The sequence below is a fragment of the Sander vitreus genome, chromosome 1, assembly GCF_031162955.1.
Source record: "Sander vitreus isolate 19-12246 chromosome 1, sanVit1, whole genome shotgun sequence".
Lineage (NCBI taxonomy): Eukaryota > Metazoa > Chordata > Actinopteri > Perciformes > Percidae > Sander > Sander vitreus.
Window position 1 is genome coordinate 17689563 of NC_135855.1, and position 19050 is coordinate 17708612.

At 38.4% G+C, this 19050-nt stretch overlaps 1 protein-coding gene across 5 annotated transcripts in view; it reads left to right on the forward strand.

Annotated features, from left to right (window-relative positions):
• Positions 1-19050, forward strand: part of LOC144515515 (protein diaphanous homolog 3-like) — a 197974-nt gene that overhangs the window by 8435 nt on the left and 170489 nt on the right. For 3 of the 5 annotated variants that reach the window (XM_078246442.1, XM_078246451.1, XM_078246423.1), the window contains exons 2-5: positions 4895-4927; positions 5395-5571; positions 6800-6904; positions 12488-12618. In XM_078246442.1, coding sequence (XP_078102568.1) covers positions 4895-4927; positions 5395-5571; positions 6800-6904; positions 12488-12618 — 446 coding nt within the window. The remainder of the gene's footprint in view (positions 1-4894; positions 4928-5394; positions 5572-6799; positions 6905-12487; positions 12619-19050) is intronic. The other 2 variants (XM_078246461.1, XM_078246433.1) reach the window with 1 other exon arrangement.

The following is a 19050-nucleotide window of genomic DNA, read 5'->3' on the forward strand; positions in this document are numbered from 1 at the left end:
TTTGTTCTGTCTAACTGTCAAAAATACACAACCCAAATAACATCTTGTTACTTATCCTTACTAAAAGATACATACATGTATATATGATGGTACAGTGTACTATTGACACCTTTAGTCCCTTTCTCTCATCAGATTGGTCTGTCTAACAACATTTACAGTATAATGTATAACTGTTATTATAACGCGTAACTGAAAAACAGTGTAAATATCTTTCACAGTTGAGAGCTTTCATTTATTTAGTTGTCCCAATAGGTGGCACTGCGATACCACAATATTGACTGTAATTGGTAGATAGAGTTGCCATTAAAGGCCACTTAAATTTCAGTGGCTATTTTCAACCATAGCATTCTAAAAGTGAAGAAAAAGTGGAACATTTTAGCCTACTGTTCTTGGATAAGAAGGACTGTTCATTGTCAAAATCAGTTGGTTGTCAGTTTAAGCTCTGAAAAGATTAAGAAATGTCTGGTGTTAATGGGCAATATAACTAAATTGTGGTGAAGTGAAGTACACCAGCAGTGTCAGAAAGATATGTCATTTTATCAATCAATCAGTTTTTATTTGTCACATGAAATCGTATCAGGTACAATTCCAGTGAAATGTCATCCCGATAGATAGATAGATAGATAGATAGGAGGTGAAATGTGATTCCCCAAAAATCTGGTTGGAGCAGTGTCAAACATTAATAAATCGTATTCTCTATTGAGGTCATCATCATCTATTGTGGTTGACAAGTTTTTTTTCTACCAAAGCAAATTTCTTCTGATTTTTAATAGTTGAAAGTTACTTTGCTGAGTGACTCTTGTCAGTGCCTTTAAGATAGTTCTGGTTGTAGAGGTAGGAGATTAGGCTAATCAATTCCATTGAGATATATATATATATATATATATATATATATAAAAAGAAGAAACTTCTCCCTAAATATTGCGTGGAGGAAAAAACCTTGTGACACTGCGTTCTATGAGTGATAGGTTCAAGTCTGTTGTACTTCTAACCACATGTGGTCTGTTTATTTGTAGTCTGATTAACCGGATGTAGACTGTGGGTATAAGCCTGCAGTTGGCCGGCTATTTAGACTGGTATTCTCCTTCCCTTCTGCTATCGCTGCTATCTATTTTTCTCGCTTATCTGGGGCTTAGCGCTTGCCAAGACCATTGTGATTGGTTTAAAGAAATACAATCAAACTAGAACACCCCCCCCCCCCCAATAGCTGAATGATAATGGTTGGGAGAGGGATTGAAATGTCATATTCAATAACTAATGAAATTGATGAAAAAGAACAGTAGCTGGCATATTGTTTATTCATTCATTTTACATTTGACATTTTTGTGTTCCATACCATTAATCTTGCAGGAAAAAAACAGGAGGACTAAGTTGCATTTTATTTTACTGTTCAGGGCATCCCTCTCCCAGACTTTGCGTTGGCAGAACTAGGACTTGGATAACAAGTAGAAGTTAGACTAAATTGTTGAGGGATGCTGTTGAGAGAGGTTTTTTTGTGCTGTTAGCTTCTGTTTTCCCCCCTAGCTCTAAGTGCGATTTTGTTCTTATTGTGTTCAGAGTTGGGTAACTCAAGACCACATTTAAATCAATTTAGGTCATTGTAGATAGATAGATAGTCTTTATTGTCCACCGGGGTAATTTGTTTTCACAGTCTGTACAGGGCCTCACAAATATACACATACAGTAAACATAGACCCCTTCACCCAATAATGCACACAGTTCCCTCAAGTCCGTTCCACTGGCACCCCTTGTGGGCAGCATACAACATATAAGTAACACGCACACACACACATAACAATCACTGCTTCATTTAGGGATGATATGGTAGAAGGCACAAAACTCTTACTGTAGCAGACCCGTCTCCAGGCCAAGGACCTGTATCTGTGTCCTGATGGAAGCAGTGTGAAGATGGGGTAGAGGGGATGACGGGGTTGTGTGCGATCGTACGTGCTGAGTGTTTGGTGGCTTTGCTGTTGATGTCTGATAGGTTGGGGGTCGGAAGGCCAATTATTTTTGATGTAATCTGGGTGACGCGAGTTTCTGTTGGTGGTAGTTAACATGTTGAAAAAGCAGGGGGAACAGTAGAGGAGAATGGATTCATGGTCTGATGAATTATGATGGTTTGTTAAAGCAGAGTCATTACCGTACTATTTAAAGCCTTAGTGCGTAACTTTTTTGATATTAATGGACGTCCGTTACATTCCAGCCAAATGAGTAGCTACAAAGCTAATTAAGACTATCAGCTCCACAAGACTCTCTCTGGATTTCTCAGTATGGCTATGTTGTGTCGTCCGGTGACTTTCCCGCGCAGAAGCTCGAGTGAAGATAATGACCTCTTCTGAAGAGTCCATCATGTTTTTTTAGTCCTCCGTGTCCTCCTTGGCTACTAGCAACTGTGTGGAGGAGGGGTGGGGGTGCGTGCGCGATCACGTAAGGCTTGTATCATGTGGACATGCCGACAGTTTTGTTGTCATTACTTAGAATTCCTCATGGGGCCGACAGAAACTGCGCAATAAAGCTTAAAATTAAGTGTGCAATTAAGTGTGCAATTAAGTGTGCAACAGTGAAAGGGGAAGGTGAATTATTTCACAATTTACTGTATAGCCTACTTCAGTAGTTTTTTTATGTACTGGTAATTTATTTCACAATATCTTAGGCATTTAATTTTGACCATTTTCTAATACTTGGTGAAGTGCATTTGACCCCTTTTTAAACATTTAAGCTATAAAGGAAATCATTTGGAATAGTTATGTCTTATAGTTGGGGTTCATCATAGTTTATGCTGTTCCAAAATACAGTATATGCCTATTGCCTACTCTAGCATGGTTTGTCAAGCTGTGGGCATATGAGGTAAAAGTTTGACAGCTCTGTCCAATTAGTATGACCAATTGTCAAGCTGATCAGTGGAGACAAAATAATTCCTATAGTCGGCATATGGTGGGTCATTTTATTATTATTCTCTCATGTCACAGTCACCCTGTATTTACTCCCAGTTCCTTATTAGGATTATTCCTTACACATGTTTAAAATACAGATGGCAACTTTCCCCAAGAAGTCTACAGGAAAACAAACAAACAAAAAAATCTTCTAGAGCAGAAAAAGCAGCAGACAACTTGCTCGGCAGGCACTGAGGTAGCTGGTACTCACAGATAACAACAGGCCAACTGCCAATCTCCTTTTCTACTGCACAAGTGGATCCTTTATAATTTGCAGACGGGGCTTATTACAGAAGCAATTTTTAGGCAGGAATTTCTGTTTAAATGACTAGCGTCGTCGATGTTGGCTATCACCTCACTTGGGTTTAGACATTTTAACATATGTTTAATAATCTGCTAAACTGCACTGCTGGGTGCCCCAAAAGGATTTTCTTTTTGTAGGGAAAGTTTGGCACCCACACATCGTGCTTGGTGATGATTGTACAGGCTCCTGGGGAATGTACGGTAGTTTAGGCTTCATTTAGCTGGCATACATTGGTTCCATTTAAGCCTGTGGATCAAAGCCTTGATATTCACTGAATACCTTAACATCGTAGCAGATTTAACTATACGTGACAATCAAAAGGCTCACTAGTGAAGTTATGTTAAAGCGTAACTCTCGCCAAAATGCAACCTAGGGTCTTTTTTGTGAATGTACCCGAGTCAAACTTTCGTTTAAAAGCATATTTAGGACTTTTAAGATTTACCGTATTTTTAGTTTTTCGGTCAAATGGCCTTTTGAATGGGAGTGCTAGGGGCACTTTTATGCTAGCCTCAAAATGGCTATTTTTAAAACACTAAGAAGGCTCGACACAACATGAAACTTTGCTCGAAGTATCGCCAGGGGCTCTACACATGAACTCAAGCATTGAGAACATTTTTTGTGTACACAGAGTTTACTAAAAAAGGTTTTGAGCAACTCACTGTAGCTGTTGTTCTTCCGGTCGCCGTCTATTGAACCAGTCAAAAATAGTCGAGGGAGGAGAGTAAAGATGGAAAGCTCCAAAAGCTTAGTTCCATATAAATGCACGGATAATTCGTTGTTTTGTCGTTAGTGAAACACAATATTGACCTTGTAGTTGAAAAAGGAGCCTCATATAAGAATGACATTTCCTCCTATGGAGTCCGTTCATTCGCATTCAGAGATCACCTATTTTGGACTGGGAAAATGGCGGATAGTGTAAACAACAACTGCTAACGTGAGTTGCTCAAAACCTTTCTTTTTAGTAAACTCTGTGTACACAAACAATGTTCTCAATGCTTGAGTTCATGTGTAGAGCCCCTGGCGATACTTCGAGCAACGTTTCATGTTGTGTCGAGCCTTCTTAGTGTTTTAAAAATAGCTATTTTGAGGCTAGCATGAAAGTGCCCCTAGGACTCCCATTCAAAAGGCCATTTGACCGAAAAACGAGAATACGGTTAATCTTAAAAGTGGCGATTCTGTCCTAAATATGCTTTTAAACGAAAGTTTGACTTGGGTACATTCACAACAACAACCCTAGGTTGCATTTTGGCGAAAGTTACGCTTTTAATAAACCTAGCTACTACAATTCTCAGATATCAGTCCTATTTTTAGACCTAACTACTTTTTAGATAAATGACTGCAAACATCTGTCTTTTTTTTATTTCAAGATGAGTGTAACATGAGCCAAACAGTAGCAACATTTCACTGCGCTGACATCTGTCTCTCCTAATGCTGTAAGAAATGAACACCGCAAACTGAACTTGTGAATTCTATAATGCAGAATATAAAGAACCGAAACCCTTAACTAGGTTATCAATCAACGATATCGGTTAATAAATAACATCACAATGATTTGCTCTAGGCTGCTGTAGGGTTCAAAATACAACACAATTATAACATTTGATGCAGTTGCTTTTTGTGTCCTGACTTGTGTTTTTCTGTTCCCCACCTGTAGCACTTACCCTTTAGAAACATCACAGATGATGTGGTAAGATTTGAGAAATTGGTTTGATTTCTCTTCTCTTGGTTGTTAATCTTTGCAACATCTAACATCACTTTACTAAAAGACATCTAATCTGCCTATTTTGAGTGGCAATGAAATTGGTCTTCATTGCCAGACAGTGGATTCATTCCCATCACAGAGTGCAGGCTGCTTTTCTCGCTTACTACTAATGTCTCTGTTGACTCTACATGTTATCTAGATGGTGCTTTACTCAATATGTGTTAACAGTTGTTCTGTGTACTGTATGTGCTTTGTTCACACTAATGGCATTGCTTTTCTTACCCATGAATTAGTCTAATTCAGACTAATTGTTTTGTCGACTCTGCTCTGATTATTAACCATTTAAATGCTCATACTCTAACAGACTTTTTTTAAATGTATTTCAACTTGGCATGGAAAGTTCTTGTGTGCTTTTCCCTTTTTTAATTGTATTTTCCCTGTTGTCTGTACAGCTGGACAGATTCGCCAGTATTCGGATTCCGGGTAGTAAAAAGGAGCGGCAACCCCTATCTAAACCCAATACGAATGATTGGTCCATTTCTTCATCATCTACCTCGCATCAGTTTGAGGAACTTTCATCCAAGATCACCTCGGAAAAAGAGATCTTGGCTCTGTTTGAAAAGATGATGGTATGTTGTTTTTTGATTGTACGATATCACAACGTGTAAAACCTTTTGATAGAAGGGCAACCACAGGGAGTGAGTGCTTAATATTTGGATAACAATTTTAGAACAGGAACACTGAATAGTACAAGGAGGGCATGCACTGTGTTTTTAGTGTATTGTCACATTTAAATAAAAATACAGGAAATCAAAGCAAAATAATAAACACTTTGTAACATGTAGTTATTTCTTGGTGAAATAGAAAAGATGACAAATATGACAAAGCTTTCAGCTGAATAATGGCTCTAATTAGGGCTGGGCAATATATCGATATCGTGATATGAGACTAGATTTCGTCTTAGATTTTGGATATCGTGATATGACATAAGTGTTGTCTTTTACTGGTTTTAAAGGCTGCATTAGAGTAAAGTGATGTCATTTTCTGAACCTACCAGACTGTTCTAACTGTTCTATTATTTGCCTTTTCCCCACTTAGACATTATGTCCACATTACTGATTATTTATCTAAAATCTAAGTGTGGAGATATTTTGTTAAAGCGCCAATTGTCAACCCTAGAATATCACCACAATATCAATATCGAGGTATTTGGTCAAGAATATCGTGATATCTGATTTTCTCCTCATCGCCCAGCCCTAGCTCTAATAATAGACACTCTTTTTACCCTGATCTCAAGTCAAATGTTCACACTCTTCTTTGTTTTGAAAGTGGTGAGTTTGAGGAACACAATGCTATTACTGGATGCCTGTTTTAGGCTTGCTATTTTCTAATAGGACATTCTATAAAACCATATTGCCACTTGACTGCTGTAAAGATGCTGGGAGATGACTTCCACTAGTTTTTGGGAGGAATTTATGTCCTTAATGGAACCAAAACACTCAACATGAGACAGTAGATAACTTGCAAAGCTTTCCATAAGTGCCGACTGCCAGCCAAACAGCTGACAACTCATTTAGGTCCAACCGGCTGCACCCGTTAATACAGCACTCTTATAGTAACAGGCGTACTTTGGTTTTAAAAAGTTTTTTAATTTGGTAGAAAGATAAATCTGCTCTCACACTTTGGACCAAAGCTAATATTGTATTAGTATTGTATTATTAATACGCTGTGGGGAATAAAACAAACCAAGTCCTGTCGCCAGAGGTGTTGTTAAAATCTCTAAAAACAAGAATATTGCATTCTAAATAACATGTACCCAAGACTGTACCCGTTTTCTGTTTTTTTTTTTTTCCTCAGGAGGACATGAACTTGAATGAGGAAAAAAAGACTCCTTTGAGAGAAAAGGACCTCAACACAAAGAGAGAAATGGTCATCCAGTATGTTTTTACTGCCTCTAAAACTGTAAGTTTTGAAACATATTTTTTAACTTAATTTTACTTCCTATGTTTTGCTGCTTACCTTTTAGTTAGATGATTTAATGTGTTTAAATGTCATGTATTTTTAAAACCTTATAATTGTGCTTGTACTTTGGGCAAATATTCTATCTTTCCGTCTATTTTTTTTTAATGAATAATTATGTCTCACGTGGGAATTTGCCCGAGAGAGAATGGGGATGGATTTAATTTGATTATTCAATATCAAAAACGGAGTAAATTGGATTACAAGCCAGTGCAATCTCTTTTGTCTTGCCATCTCTATCTCTAGGAGATGTACTGTAGTTACACCTGCACTGAGACACATTTGTAGAAATACACAAAAACTGTATTGAGGATGGGATTATGTAAAAGTTTAGCCATAATGTCAAAAATGGTACCTTGCAAGAATGTACTAAATATCCCAGATCTGCTTATGTTGGGGAAGGATGGAGCCCACTCATCATTATCCAAATAAAATCTCTCTCTCTCTCTCTCTCTCTCTCTCTCTCTCTCTCTCTCTCTCTCTCTCTCTCTCTCTCTCTCTCTCTCTCTCTCTCTCTCTCTCTCTCTCTCTCAGCCTGTCCCACCCTGTCCCAAAAGGTGATTTGTTTTTGGGTGATAGTGCATCACAACATAAATTGTTGATGCTTTTGAGTAATAGTGCTTCACAAGCATGGATGAGGTTTGGTATTAATTCCTAATAACATTTTTGAGTGCTTGAAGATAATTGATTAGATTTTGTGAGTTAGCTATCATTGTTGATTGGTCCCTCTGCAAAGTTTCAGCACTTAGCCCTAAGCTTTTCCTTTACTCACCCTCAAAGCAGACAGATCTTGATAGAGGGTGATAAAACTGTTGGAGAGAAAAACGATTACATTTCCAAAGAAATGGAAACTGTGGACCATTCTTTCTCTCCCAGAGTGAAAAAGCGAGAAATGCTTTACATTGATTTATCTTGCCCTTAAGAATAGAATCTTTGAAAGACCACCTTTTGCGTGTGATTCTCCATTCCGTTTATAGTTAATATGGGTTTAGTCTGTGATACTTAGTTGAATAATAATGTAAACACAGCCAACCTTAGGTGTTTTTGAATTGATTTCAAATTAACAGAAGCTGTAGAATAACATTTCATTTCCTAACCTAAATCAACTGTTCTTTACAAATATCACATATATTAACCAATAGAGGTGTGACGAGATCTCGTCCCCCATGAGGTAAAAAGTGTCTCGCCATATCATTACACAAGTGCAGCGCAGCAGCCTTGAAATTAGCATAGAAGATCACCCGCCTGTTCTCCAAAGTTGACTCTGAGTTTACTTTGCAGAGCGAGCCTTAGAACGTTAGAGAGTACCGTCTCTCGCTCTCGCTCTCGCTCTCTCTCTCTCTCTCTCTCGGCCGAGACACACACGTGTCCGCAGAGTGCAGTTCGCTGTGGCGCTGTCTTGCGCAGACCACTCTCTTTCTCTGTTAAAATGAGTTGGGAAGCGGTCAGCAAAACCTAACTTTACTTTTAATGATAATAAGCAAAGAGAAATGTTCTCCGTTCGTCCTATAATGGTCAAAAATCAATACTAGAGTAGCCTACTTCCTTGTTTATTGCTGCAATTAATAAAATGCCGAGGAGGAGAAAAGAGCATCTGTCTTCACAAAAATCGTCTGAATGTTTGATGGTAATTTATTTGTGCTTTAGAACGTAATCAAAGTCAAACAATAGTAAAATGTAAATGTCTCTCTGTCTACTGTACAATGACAAATTCAAGTACAAAACATTTAGTCTCAACTACTGCCAGAAAACGCTTAGTTATGTTGTAACCTTGGTTCTCTGAGTGAAGAGCCTATTTCTCCACCATACATATGGAATATGGAACAGTATAACTGTTAGTTAAACAGGAGAGAAGCCAGTTATCCGAGTTTGTGGCAAAACCCTTCAGTGCTCGGTTTTCATTTTGGGACTTTCGATTTGAATAAAGGACTATTTTTTCTTCATTGTAGTTTTCTGTAAAATTATGTATTAACCTCACATTGCATTTATTTATTTTTTAATGTTTTCTGGTTAACAAGTTGGCACAATCTCTGGCAAAGAAGAGTTGTGTTTAATTATATTTGCTTTAATCAGACGTCCCTCCAAAGTTGCCTGAGGCTTTCCATCTCTAGTTACCATGGGGACCAGCCGGTTTTATACTTTCATTTATTTACCTGATGGTAAAATAATGTTGCCACAGGCCAAAAGGCTGCCAAAACTTCCAGGTAAAACTCGAGGTCCAGAATGTCTGTTCCACATGTGCGAATACTAGTAGTAGACATAAATAGACTATTTTGACGTGTTTGGGTGACAGGGCGTACTGAACCAATGTTGGATACTGAACTGAACGTCCTGTACCAAAACGTTTTGGGACGAATACACATACTATTACAGCCCTACTGACTGCTGAAGGCTTTAGAGATACCGAGAAACAAACAGGCTGGTCATTATCATGTCTCTCCAGGACAGGAGAGGAGTTTGACCACTGAGCCGGAAGAGGAGGAGGGAGGGAGGCACACACTGTATCTGCAGACAGGGAGTGGGTAGAAAATGCTGCCGCTGTTCCAGTTACTCACGACAGCAAATGACATATGAGGCAGGAATCAGCCTAGGCTGACGATGCCAAGAAAGAGTTGCATTCAAGAGCCATCATGGGAGCAGAGCAAAAGGGGCACATTTTCGCCATGATGATAACAACACTGGAGGGTGGTGTTGTAGTCGCTAAGTAGGGTTGGGCATCGAGAACCGATTCCTACTTGGAATCATTTCAAAAATTACGATTCCAGTGGAATCGTTTCTTTATTGGAATCGTTTAGAATCGTTTGGAGGATTTGGTTTCAAATCTGATCATGGGTTCAAAATGTAATATGCGAATCGGAATCGAAATGAAGAATCGCAATTGGAATCAGAATCTTTAACATCCAAACGATGCCCAACCCAATCGCTAAGGAGTGCTAGAGTCATAGGATTACTACCTGATTGTGATGAGGATGCATTTATGTCTTGTGGTACTGAGCCTCATTGGGGTAAACCAATTGTAAAAGATTTTCTTTTTCCAGAGGTCCAAACTGGATACCAAGCTATTCAGTAGTCACTTACTATTACAAGAGACTTGATAAACCAAATAAGTGTACTTTCTCTCTACACCACCCTCCCACTTAAAAACACAGAAAAGCGTCAGCTTTAATTGTCTTCCTGCTGTCTTCCTAGACTATTAAAAAGAAGAAGCTATGTGCAGATATATTCACTAGTTTGGCAAGATGCATGTCGATTGTTATTAGACAGGGGAGGTACAGTTGCTTTGGAAAAAAAGGTTATACATTTGTTAAGGTCTTCTCTTATGGGTACATGAGGATTGGGGCCAGGACAGGGGTTAACAGGGTGACCTTTTAGTCAAGTACAAATAAATAGTAAAACGATCCAAATGGGACACATAGCGTGTTTTCTTCTTGCAAGTGATCAAAGATTATACAACATTGCAGTGTGAGAGATGATGGCTGTCTCAGTTAATTGCTGTGATTTCTCTGAACCAACATTAATAGATCTTAGATTCTGTGCCTCTTTGGAAATGTGGTATTTGGGAAATGTGTCATTTCGGTGTAAGATATTTCGAGTTTTGGAAATTAATTAACCGACTTGACTTACCATCATATTAAAGAGAACCCTGGGCTTGCGTAAGGATGTTAGGCTGCTGGCTTTAAACCAAAAGCCTTAAAAAAATAGGTGGTCAAAAGTTGTTTTTTTTCTTCAATTGACTTATATAGTTAGACTTGTATAACTGCTTCGGTGTTTTTTTGGAATTTTAACTTAAAAAACTGTTTTGAACTTTTCCATTTTAATTAAGAAAATGTTTTACAGATACAGTTATGAATGAAATGACATTAATACTATGTAGTTATATACATGTACATGTAGTGTCGAACATTTAGTAAAATGTCTTTCCACATGAAGAGAAAAATACTGATGGCTTGAACAGTTCTTGCTTGTTGTATATAGCTGTTGTTGGCACACTCACCCCAGGAACACACTCGAATGGTAAGGGCACAGTAGTTGGGAGTCTGGGTAATTGTTTTTTTTTCAGTGGTTACCTGTTTACTGGCCTCAAACTACAGGCCAGGTTGTACTTACTGTAGAAAAGCCACTTACCTCACTCTCACATGTCCATCCAGATGAAGACTTATACAGGGTTTTTCCTGGCTCAGAATGGGCCTTTGGGGGGGGGCAGGTGGGGTCTGGGGATCAACCCAGGAAATTCAGAGTGTAAAAGACTTCAATTTCTGCATTCTGATACATTTTTAGGCTCCAGTTTATTGAAAAAAATCACTAAATTCTGGTGGCAGGTAACAATTCAAAATATAAAACATAATGGAATATCATTATATTCAGTATTCCAGTAAGGGGGCTTCCACATCCACTTGACCCCAAAGTCCAGTTTTTTAATCAGTAGGCCTATGAAAAGGGCTTATTGTCACTTCCCCCCCCAAGGAGCACGTTTTGCTTCCAAGTTGAAAAATGTAGGATTGACTTATGTAGGCTGCTGCTAATTTGTACAATAATACAATCATGTTATGGATACAAAATGTTATGAAGTGTAATGTTTTCTACTTAAAAAAGATCAGTAATGTTGAGACTACAGTGTAATGGACTACCACAGTTCATGCATACATGTGAACCACGGATAAATTGCAGAGTTTAACCTGAAAAAGTGACCCAACGTGAATGGGGCACAGCAGAAGGACGGCGCGGAACGATGCTGCTTGTTTAGGGTTTTCATGTGTACTGCCATAGGCCTACACTTCGCATCAGGTGTTAAAACCAACTGTACCAAAACACTGATTTGGACTACTATTTAACGCGACTACGAGACGAGAGTTTTAACCGGTCATGAAACTGTCTCAATTTAATACTGATGCCGTCATACCGCCGCACGGACAGACAGCAGTTTTATCATTCAATTAATCATTCAGTCTGTCTAAATGCCCAACACAAGTAATCACAGCCCAACTATAATTTTACTTACTTGCACCTATGCTGCTCTTTACATCCAGGTTATTCAAACACCATGACATACCACCAATTATAGATTCAAACTAAACAAACATTACCGTGCCATTTTTAGAATGGTAAGGGAAACATTCATAGAGATATTTTAGACAACGTTAACTTTTGTAACCATTCCATAGTACCGGCAAATGTTTGCTCTTTTGAGTGCCATTTTTTTTAAAAACATGAATGATGCATCTCCAAGAAAGAGAGTAGAAAATGTGGATAAAAATGGCATGTATACACACTCAACTGACTGTGATTATTACAGTAGAATTACATTTAGATACATTTATTAGACATAAATCTAAATAGATATTCAGGTTTCTAAAGGGGCACATGTACTGGAAAGGAATCCTTGGGAACTTTTGCACATATGTGCTTTTGCGTTTGACTGTTAAAAATCTGTTAACATCTTTCTGTCAGTGTACTGACTATTTAGACTTTTTGTCACTTTTTCCATGACTACACTTAAGAGATTGCTTCTTCCTCTCTTTCTTTCAGGGTAGTTTGAGAAGCAGCCATCAGATATCTCCCCAGGAATTTCTGGGAGAGCTGAAGTCGGGGGTTATGGACGAACGTCTGTTTGCCTGTCTAGACTCATTGCGGGTGTCCCTTACCAGCAACCCTGTCAGGTACAGTACATGATTATGGCAATGGAATGGGCTTGCTTTCTTGAGTTTAAGTGCCCTCACTATTGTCTCTTTTGTAGTGTCTCTTAATTTTCATATTAATTTATAATGTATTGGAATGAATTGAAAAATTATATTAAACAAGTGTCAAGTAGCAAAGTAAAAAGATCTGCAGCTCACATACTGTGAACCTCAGGGGTTGCGGCTGTGAAGATACCAGACAGAGGTGTGAATCAGAGCTGTAGCTACTTGAAAATGCTTCACACAGGAACAAAACACCAGAGCTTAATTACTGAATTCATTCATAATTCACCCAGAATCATCTGAGTGAAATTGTTTATACTGTCGAATAGTTTTACAAAGCATAATCTCTTGCTGCAGCTCACCCTAAGCAGCATGAGCAACAGACTTTTAAAATTGTCAATGAGATGTTTCCCCTCTTCGGGGCATTGCAAAGTCATGACTTAAAGCATAGTCTTGTGTGGTTGACTTTTTATAATAACAGGTTTTTGTCAAGACATTTTCTCATTCTTTGTGCTGATCATCCAACAAGGAGATTGTTATGTACATTCAAGCCTTACAATACAAGTGCTCCAGCTGTCAGCTACTTTGTTTGCCTGCATAATAGAACTAATATAACATAACATTTCCATCATTCTGTACGGGCTTGTAAAATGTTGCATAATTGGGGTGGGCACATTATCATGAACTTATATGCAATCTTATTAACTTCAATCTAATAGCCCTGTAACAAGAACTATCTTTATTAAGTTGTTTGTAGATGTTAAAAAGAGTGTGTAATTCCACTGTAATGGCTTAACAGGTATTCCTATAATTAATTTGTGTTCACAACTCCCTCACCCAGGCCTCTGTCCATTTGTTAATCTAAATAGTTTTCATATGTTGGCAGGTTTTGCATTGTCATTATACTTTTTTATAGGATAAATGCTTAATAAGAAATGGCAATTATGTAATTTTCGCATTTAATCCTTTTACATTGGAAACAATTTGTTCATTCATTCAGACGTAACCATGCTAGGAGTTCTGTAGTCGTACAAGACTGGGATAAAAGGGTATGCACTAATGCACATCCTGGATATAATATTGTGGTAGAATATTATAGGATATTGTGGTAGGATGGCTAGTTTTGTAGAGGTATATTTGTTGCCAGTGCAAAGTAAATTTGACTAAAGGGAGTGGGTGTCCCTTTGGTGCTATTTAAGCTACATTGATGGGCAGATCCCTGGCAGTTTTGTCTTGGTTGTCTCCCTCTTTTAGACAGAGAGAGCCCAAAGCAACAATGGGGATTAGCAATTTCTTTTCACATTATCATGTACTCTGCCAGGAACCACTTTTAAAAGCAGTCGAAAATCAAAGCTCATACTGTATATTTATACTTCACTGAATTGTTCACACTCTACCACCTCCTATTGCTATACACACAGATATGATTTGATCACAGCCATTTTCACGATTAATATCGGATACTTTTTTGTATACGGGTTTGTACAGAATTTGTAAATGGCTATTTCCAGGCTTGATTAAGATTGTTTGAGACATTTATTTTATTGTTTTAGTTGAATTTAGCGTTAAAGCAGATCACTAGAGTAACGTTACGAATGTTCTCTTTGTGGGGTAATTTCCTTTCTACGCCGACCTGAGTTGCAGCTTCCATGCCAGAGAAATGTAAATTTGTGCTATGCCAGGAAAGTGCAAATTGAATAGTTTTTGGCCTCACATGGGCAAGTGTGCGGGATGGCTCGAAAAAGACCAGGACCTGGGACATGCAAAATGTGGACTGTGTGGAAAATCATTTGATATTTCAAACATGGGAGAGGCAGTGCTAGCTAGCAATGCTAAAGAATCAATGTTGCGAATCAGCTCTGACCCCCATCATTGGCGTTTTCACCCTGGGTATTAACGTGAGGACACCTGCTGCCACCCTTAATAGACTTAGGTCTTCTAAAACCATTTCAGTGAGGCAGAGACTGAAGATCGAGATGGACTGTAAGATACTCTTGATCACATTACTTGATAAGTTGCTGAAAAAGGCTTTCAAGAGCTGTGTGTACCTCAAATGAAAATAATATTGCACATACTTGAAGCTAAACCTGTCGATGAGGCATTGTGTGATATCCTCAGAGAGTTATAGGGTTTTGTAACTTAGTTGCTCTTCAGTCTAAATCAGGGAGTTTGACCCCACATCGACCCTGCTGTATTAGACAATGGGGACAAAACCATCATTTTGCAGAGTGTGGGATGTGGTGAAGATTCTACTTGTCCTATTTTATGACCAGGCCAGTGTTGAGAAGGGATTTTCCGAAGAATCGGAAGACAAGTCAAACTGACTTTCATTACCAACAGTTTCTGCCAACAGAAAGCATCTTTGCTTTGAATTTTTTTAATTTTTATTTTGTGATCAAACCATACAGCTTGTCATTCATTTTATCAAAAGTAAACCGTATACTTCTTGTGGTTAATTTCGACAGAACTTTTTGTTATTTTTCATGTATACACAGACATTTCACAGAATTTGTGGTCATGAAGATTTGCCTCAAAGTAATGGAAATGTGTTGGTAAATTTGTGTATAGACCCTGATACACTCTACACAGTGCCTTTCTTATAAAATAGTTCTGTCATGCCGGTCACGGCTGATTGAGGTTGACTGTGCATCATCTTACGGACTAACGCCTTGTGTTTTATTTTCTCTGTTTGTGATGTGCTTTTGAACCAAAGGCTGTTGTCTACACAAGTGTTCGATGACCTTTTTTATGAGGTTGAAGCCAGTTATGGAACTCCTGTCAGATGACAAGCGTTTAAAACACACTCTCAAGTACACCCTCAAAATACAACTGTGGAGTAAAGCAATGCTTCCCATGCATTATGATATAATCAAGCACCTTTCCAAAGCAAGTATGAATCCCCTGGCACTCATAGGCAGACTCAACTCTCTTCTTCTAGGTGTTATATGTACAGCATATTTGACTGGACAGTTACATATTGGTCAAATATAGTAATCCCTACTTTTTGTATCTTTATTTGCACAATGTTTTGAATCTACCTATGAAACCATCCTTTTAGATTGGTATAGTCTGAATCAACGGAAGTACATTTCCAGAATAAAGCCTGACATCGGGCGCGTGATGTCCGGCTTTGCCCCTCAAGCTACTCACTGCGTTTTCTTTTGCGGCGTGCAAATGTTCCACCAAAACTAGTTCCTTCTCGAGACTATTTGGCAGGGCCACCACCGCTGCGTCCGGAACTAAGCACTGCTCAAGACAATTGTGATTAGTTTTCTCCAATGCTAGAACGTATCTGTGGTCTAGCCAGACCTTACTCCACAGCACTGTGGAGATTGGATAGGATTGGTATAACTATCCTCCCTTTTTTTAACTTATCTTCCTTTTCCTTTTATTCTCACCACTTTAGCATCAGTAGATCAAATGTGTTTATGTAAAGCTATAGTGCGTAGTTTCTGTCGCCCCCACGAAGAATTCTTAGTAATGACAACAACACTATCGGCACATCCACATGACGCAAGCCTTCAGTGATCGTGTACCACCCCCACCCCTCTTCCACCCAGTTGCTAGTAGCATTTATCCTGTCAAAACAGGGAGGACACAGAGGATTAAAAAACATGGACTCTTCAGAAAAGTTCATTATCTTGTAATTTTGATATCCTCTGTCTCCAAAGCTGAACGCTGCTGTTGTCCTTTCTCTGTTGCTACGTAAAACGCATTACTCGAGCTGATTACACCCTTTTGTAAAAACAGCCATACTGAGAAGTACAGAGAGAGTTCTGTGGAGCTGACAGGCTTTATTAGCTTTGTATCAACTAATTTGGCAATGGCTTGAATGTAATGGATGTTCATTAATATAAAATAGTTGCGCACTATAGCTTTAAATGTTAACAGCTTGAATCTCTCATCTCATTGATTTTTACTAGGTCTAAGCCTTCTCATGGCTAATAAAGCCTTCATACTATCAGGTTCATCTTCACAGCACTCCCACCCACTGTTGCGCTCTCCCACCTACTTACACACTAGTGCATGAGTGATGGCACATGGATGTAGAAGTTAAAGAACAGACCTCAAAGTTTTCTAGAACCTCTTGAGCACTACAGCTCTATCAAGACAGAAAATAGAAAATTGGTGTTCGGAGCTTGTAATCACGATCAATCCACTTTTTGTCAGCCTTGCTTTGTTTATGATTAGAATCAATGACATTAGCAAAAATGTGCAAACTGCCAAGGACAGATGTGCTTGAATTAGGCAAATGTACTCATTTGTTTGATTAAAATATTAGTGACCATATTAACTCATGTAATATAAGTGACTAAAATGGAATATAAAAACAAAGATTCTCAATAGATTGCATAGAAAAGATTCTGAAAACGTATCGAGTGATAAGGTACATGTCAAGGATGACAGTTGGTGTTTTTTACATTGGCATATTTCTCTCTATTTCGCTTTGTGCCTGTATCCACTGCCCTGTAGAACTTGCAGTGTCTACAAACAGTTTTGAGAGCTTGGTGAATGAGAGGATTGCAAATACAATTTAATAATGGCAACAACAGGGCTTGATGGTATAGAAAACAAAACCTGCTAATATTTGGACTGAAAAGTGTGGTCTGCTTCATTGTGATGAACCTGTTTTTAGGAAGAGAGCGGGAGTAGTGGCTTAGTTACTTCTTGCCATTTGGTGTAAGGCTGGGTAAAAAAAAAAAAGATGAATTGTGATTTTTCCTTTGATTGTTGCAATATCTATTTTTAGAATTCCAAGACGGAGAGCTGCACTATGTAAAAATGTCTATTTTCTAGGAATTGTGTTATTACATGTACATGCACGAAAAGGATGGATTCATTGACGGTTGGATGGTTAGCTGGCTACATGAGCTCCCATAAAACTGTAAATTAAATAACAACAGTCTATGTCTGCTGTTTATGGGACCCTCACCTGTGTGATCTTTGAGGGAAAGCGTGGCCTGTAGGCACTGACTTTTCCTTAAGTCACCACTGATAAAATGGACAGGCAGGCTCATGTATAATGACATAGTCTGACTTGACTATAAATCTGTCTTGGCTAGTGGGCCGACAGCGGTAGCCCCTTGCTATCTATTAGTACCATTACAGTCCTGAGTTGTGGGATTGTTTTGGCAGTAAAGGTATTTTTTTTCTGCCACTGTTTTTGGATGCTGATCACTGTCACTTTCTTGGCACTGTTGTACCCAACATCTCTCACTCACTGCTTCTATCCCATATAAGGTGTTTGCATTCTTCTAGTATAGGCTGACCGACTTATGTGCTCCCTCATCAGGTTCCTTACAGCGAAGCAGGGAGACTTGAAGGTAATTTGGTACTTCCTGCAGCTCCAGAGTGTCGCCCTGTGACGCTTGCCTCTGACCCCTGTATACCTTACCCACCTCAGATATTCTAGCTCTCTCCCTCTCTTTGTGAAGAGAGGACACAGTAATATCCCACAGGACCAGCAAGGCTACATGATGCAATTGTATTAAATGGATTTGATAAATGGATCTGACAAACAAGTGGAAATGGGTTTTTGATTTTATATTAAAACTGACCTTCAGGTTCAAAGCCCCATATTTATTTATTTATTTATTTTCAGTTAAGCTTTAACGTAGGGTAGCCTTTAGCATTCCTCTTCCTTACACCAATGTTTTTAATAAACCTTGGATGCTTTTTCTGTCTCTCATACACCTGCCACCCATGTACTGCACACAGATTCACAATTCCTTAAACCGATCATACTTATAGTATTGTCATGAGTATAAAATATACATGCAAATGCCCGTTTTTAAATAAAGGAATTATGCACTCATTGGCCACTTTATGAGGACCACCTGTAAAATCTAATACAATCCCATACAACAGCTCAGCCACAAATTCTACATTTTCAAAGATAATGAGAGGTATTCATTTAACATTATGTTTATTATTGAGATTTGAGTTTTCAGTGGTGTTGAACTGGACTGCATCATTAAAGAGGTGTTTCTAATATTGTGCCTATCCCATTTACAAACAGGAGGGTGGACTAATATTTGAATCACATTTCAATATAAGGCATTCCAGTACACCACCACTGCAAACTACTACCTAAATAATAAACATGGTTAAATGATCACCTCTCTGACACTGTCCATCCAGAATTTATAGCTGAGATGCTGTATTGGATTGCATTACATTCATTGGCTACTGAATAATAGTGCATTTATACACCCATTGCATTTGTGTTAATGTTTTATTTCCTATTCATGTTGTGGTGGCAGGTTATGTATTCTGTAATTTGAACATTACAACTATACTTTATTTGTATCATCAGTGACACATTTGCAGCCTTTGACCAGATTCTAGGGCTGAACAGGGTCTTTTAAGATTGACCTGAAAAATGATTATAATGTTGTGAGAAATATACTT